The sequence below is a fragment of the Macrobrachium nipponense genome, chromosome 45, assembly GCF_015104395.2.
Source record: "Macrobrachium nipponense isolate FS-2020 chromosome 45, ASM1510439v2, whole genome shotgun sequence".
Lineage (NCBI taxonomy): Eukaryota > Metazoa > Arthropoda > Malacostraca > Decapoda > Palaemonidae > Macrobrachium > Macrobrachium nipponense.
The window spans coordinates 2,810,782-2,815,781 of record NC_061105.1 but is presented as its reverse complement, the minus strand read 5'-3'; the positions used below and the strand labels follow the sequence as shown (position 1 = coordinate 2,815,781).

The 5,000-nt window shown below is 38.6% G+C and overlaps 1 protein-coding gene across 1 annotated transcript in view; it reads right to left on the bottom strand.

Moving 5' to 3' along the window:
* The window catches only part of LOC135214277 (guanylate cyclase 32E-like), a gene marked incomplete at its 5' end in the record, with an annotated part of 104,568 nt that overhangs the window by 38,188 nt on the left and 61,380 nt on the right, over positions 1 to 5,000 (bottom strand). The window contains 1 exon segment of the mRNA XM_064248398.1: positions 3,701 to 3,815. Within this exon segment, the coding sequence (XP_064104468.1) occupies positions 3,701 to 3,815 (115 nt within the window).

Genomic DNA, 5,000 nt, shown 5'->3' with positions numbered 1-5,000 from the left:
GAATTGTAATACAAGCCCTGGAATGAGGAGTAGCAGGAGACTTATAGATGTCTGTTGAATTGGAATATAAGCCCTGGAATGAGAAGAAGAAGCAGGAGACTTATAGATGTCTGTTGAACTGGAATACAAGCCCTGGAATGATGAAAAAAACAAGGAGACTTATTTGTCTGTTGAATTGGAATACAAGCCCTGGAATGAGAAGAAGCAGGAGACTTATAGATATCTGTTGAATTAGAATGCAACCCCTGGAATGATGAGAAAAAACAAGGAGACTTATAGATGTTTGTTCAATTAATGATAATTGTTTTTGCTTAGTTGGGGAGTAAGACTACAAACTACTTAGTTGTTATTGCTGTTCGGGGTAGGAAAGGTCTATGGAAGAACCTAAAAAGGTCTGAAAAAAAGGTGTTTTGCGTTGAGGTTAAAGATACAGGAATTTTAGGATAGGATGTTTATGATTCATTTAATTGAATGAAAATATAAAAAATAAATAATGTGCATGTTCAACAGTACAGAGAAATTATTTATAAGAAAACATAGCGTATTTATTTTAATTTTCGTTGGTGAAAAAGCGTGCTATTTGGCCATAGATTTTAGCACACGCCACGAGTAAGCTGGAGGTCGGTTCATGCCTTGTTTCAACCTTTAATCCCGCCGAGTTCATCTCGATGATTTCATCGGTAGACGAATAATTGTGACAAGAGCTTCATAAAATTTGTTTTGTTCTATCTTTCCCCGATCAGAATTAAATGATATCTTGCGAGGTTTCGGAAAAATTTGAAGAGGACACCTTTAGTGACTTTCTCTACGATCCTAAAGAAAGAAACAAAATCCAGATCTGGGGTCTTGAGTCGTAGTAGAAAATGCATTTTGTGAACTCAGTCAGATAAGCAAATACAGATGAATCTGTTCGCGCCAAAGTAAACCAATCAACTTCTGAGAAGGTTCGATCTGTCAATCTCTACTCACATGGAGCACACCAGGGGTCCTTCTGATCCATCTATCGCAAAAACAGTATCAATTGAGTCTGTTAGCCAAAAAACAGTGTCCATTTGAGTCAGTCAGCTCCTGAACATGCAACCTTACTCTGAGATATTCCCCGTCGAAAAATCTAAGACGCTGGAAAGGACTGGACCCAAAGAGCTCCCTGAAGACGGTGATAGACACTGTCAAGAGCTCCCTCTAAAGACAATGAAAGACAGTGTCCCAAATTGCTCTATTTCTCGAACAAATTCTCTCAGCCTCCAAGGAATGTTCCCCATCCCTCAGCCCCCTTGACTAAATGACAGACCTAAAGGGGATGTGCTGTCTCCTGTCAATTTATAATCCGAAGGGGGATTCCAGGACTACGTGTGCAGTATCGTGTGAAGAATCTAGCTTCAGATTTACTTAGTTTGGTGTGAAGTTCTTCTCCAAGCTACATTGAGGTACAATGAAGATTTCCATCTTTTTTTTTATTTCAGATTTACTTAATTTAGTGTGAATTTCTTCTCCGAAGACTACATGTGAGGTACAATAAAGATTTCCATCTATTTTTTTTATTTCAGATTTACTTAATTTGGTGAGAATTTCTTCTCCGAAGACTACATGTGAGGTACAATGAAGATTTTCATCTTTATTTTTTTTTCAGTGTACATCTGTTTTCCAATGCGTACATTTCAAGGCAACTATAGACATTAGAAGAAAATACTCCTGTGTCCAATCTACTGCCTATATTCTCTCCGGTATCAAGTCTCACGACAAAATGCTAAAAAAATCGCCGAAATATGTTTTGAACATCAACACACCGCGATGACGAATCACAGTTACATCAGAAACTGCCAAGAGCCAAAGAAAGGAAAAACAAGACACAAAGGAAAAATGATTAAAAGATGTAAGACGATAATAGTAAAAAAAAAAAAGGGGGACCAAGATTTCTTATAAATTATGAAAAATGAAAATGGCACAAAAGAGAGAGAGAGAGAGAGAGAGAGAGAGAGAGAGAGAGAGAGAGAGAGAGAGAGAGAGAGCGAGAGAGAGAGAGAGAGTGGGAAAAAAATATCGAAGTGGATCCTTACGATGGTAGAAGTGCCTTAATGGCAGCCACATCCACTTCTGGCGGGAGCGGAAAAAGAGAGAGAGAGAGAGAGAGAGACGAGAAAGGAAAAATAGAGAGGAGTAGTAGTAGTAGTCGCCATAATGAGGGGGGTGGGGTGGGGTGGGGGTTGGCGGGCTGGGACATCCCGGGAGGGGGAGGGGGAAGGGAAGGGAGAAGAACCCAAAAGGAGTTAAAAACCTGGAAAAGCGGTTTGTGGCAAATCTCATTTGAAGGCTGGAAACTTCGGAGTGGGTACTGAATGTTTTTTTTTTTTTTTAAACGTTGGACTGAAACGAGATGGTTTAACAGTGGATGGGTGAGAAGAGAAATGGTTTAATTATCTGGACTAAAGCAATCTATCATATCTATTATCTATCTATCTATCTATCTATATATATATATATATATATATATATATATATATATATATATATATATATATATATATTCCCGAGGAGATGGAGGATTTCCACTCGCTAATACGAACGAGATACGATCCACAGCTTTTAGCCAATTATTATTATTATTATTATTATTATTATTATTATATTATTATTATTATTATTAATTATTATATATTATTATTATTAATTATATATTTTTCTTATTATTATTATTTTATTTTTAATTAATTTGTTTCTCTGTATTCGCTCCTAGCCCTTTCACTGTTATTCTGTGTTTCTGTTTTTACTCTGTTTTTATTCTTAATTTATTAAAAAGGTTTTTAATTTTGGTGTTGGTAAACATTGTGTGTGTCTTTTTACTTATACGCAATTGATGTATAATCGTTTCAGCCTGGAAAATGTATCAAGCTGATACGAAACGTCGGCGCTAATAAATGGATGAAAGACAGAACGCGTCTCCCTACTCCAATATGCATATATATATTCCCCTTTACTCTGAATCACTGCACTTTAGAATTTTTGTTTATTCACAATTCCCGTTGCCAGATAATTTAGTGCGTTTGTGAATGATGGTAAATACATTTTTTATTCAATACAGTTTCCGGTTTGTAAACAGTGCTCTCTCTCTCTCTCTCTCTCTCTCTCTCTCTCTCTCTCTCTCTCTCTCTCTTTCTGTATAATGCCATTGATAAGCCTGGGCATATTCACTCTCTCTCTCTCTCTCTCTCTCTCTCTCTCTCTCTCTCTCTCTCTCTCTTTCCAAAATATCCCTTTTATAACTCTCGTCATGTCATCTCTCTCTCTCTCTCTCTCTCTCTCTCTCTCTCTCTCTCTTTAAATTGTCCCTTTTATAACCCCGGCCATATCATATCTCTCTCTCTCTCTCATTCTCTCTCTTTCTCTCTCTCTCTCCAAAATGTCCTTTTTATAGGTCTGGTCATATCCTCTCTCTCTCTCTCTCTCTCTCTCTCTCTCTCTCTCTCTCTCTCCAAAATGCCCCTTTTATAACTCTAGTCATATCATCTTTCTCTTTCTCTCTCTCTTATGATACCACTCTCTCCCTCTCTCTCTCCCTCTCTCGCTCTCTCTCCCCCCAAAACGTTCCTTGCGTCATGCTCGACAATACAAGTATCGAGCATGACGCAATTCCCATGACGCAATTCCCATGACGCAATTCCCATGACGCAATTCCCAATCCGAAACGCGTCTGGGCACTCACCCTGGGTAGCTTGTTTTGTACGGGGTTGTGGCTCGGCGTCCAGTCGTTGGTTTTGATTTCCTTGTAGTCGATCTTCCACAGCAGGCTGTCCAGCTCCTGCTCATATCTCCAGTTTCTGCAGAAGACGAGAGAGAGAGAGAAAGAGAGAGAGAAATGTTGTTAATCGAAAGGATCATGCAGACGTATGTTGGTATATATTGGAAGGAGACCCTCTTTCAAACAAGTCTTCTTGAAAGATATTGCTGCATCAGCTGCATTCAACTTGTAAATAGTCTTCTCTATTTTTCTAATAATAGCTTTCTCTCTGCTACTACAACTGGCGAGTATTGCGCCGATATTACTCATCAAATAAATAAATTTGTAACCATTATCCCGCAATACTCCCCAGTTGTAGTAGCAGAGAGAAAGCTAGTATTAGAAAAATAGAGAAGACTATTTACAAGTTGAATGCAGCTGATGCAGCAATATCTTTCAATAAGACTTGTTAATCGAAAGGACTTATGAATTTGAATAACTGGATTGAAATCAGACATTTAGATTGGATGCCAGATATATAAAAATAAAAAGGTGATTGTAACTGAATCACGAAAGATTGGAATGTGATGAATATAATATAGATAAAGGTAGAAGCCACGAAGGAAAGTGGAAAACGATGGAGATTGTGCTGCGAGATCTTTCGACTCGAGGCCCCTTTACTTAGCAGACACTCGACGTCTGCTAAGTAAAGGAAGGGACCTTCAGTCGAAAGATCTCGCAGCATACGCCGTTGTTTTTCACTTGCCTTTGCGGCATCTACCTTTACATATACTAGCAAACATATGTATACAGAAATTATGTATGAAATATCGTAAAGTAACTAAGTCTACGGGCATAACCAGCCTATACTCGGTTTTTTTCCATCTGTCCACCCGCTTGTGGTGCTTGCGTATGGTAACACTGCGTCCCGGGCTTTAGGTAGTTACATTCAGCTTTCATTCAACAATAGTAACAATACCCTATTTCGAATATTAACGGTGTAATTCGCATATAGTAAATTATTAAAACACTTTTCAGTTGCAAATGTACAACCAGATATCCTTTTATTTACCTAAAACTTACACATAGCATAACTATCTCAAGCCCGGGACGCAGTATTACCATACGCAAACACCACAGGCGGGTGGACAGATGGAAAAAAAAACAGAGTATAGTTTCAAGGGCAGAAATCAGCTCCGTTTCAGGGAATCCCTTCTCACCCCCACCCTATTCGGAGGGGGGGTTGGTGGGAGAGAGGTAGGATGAAACACCATTATAAACCATT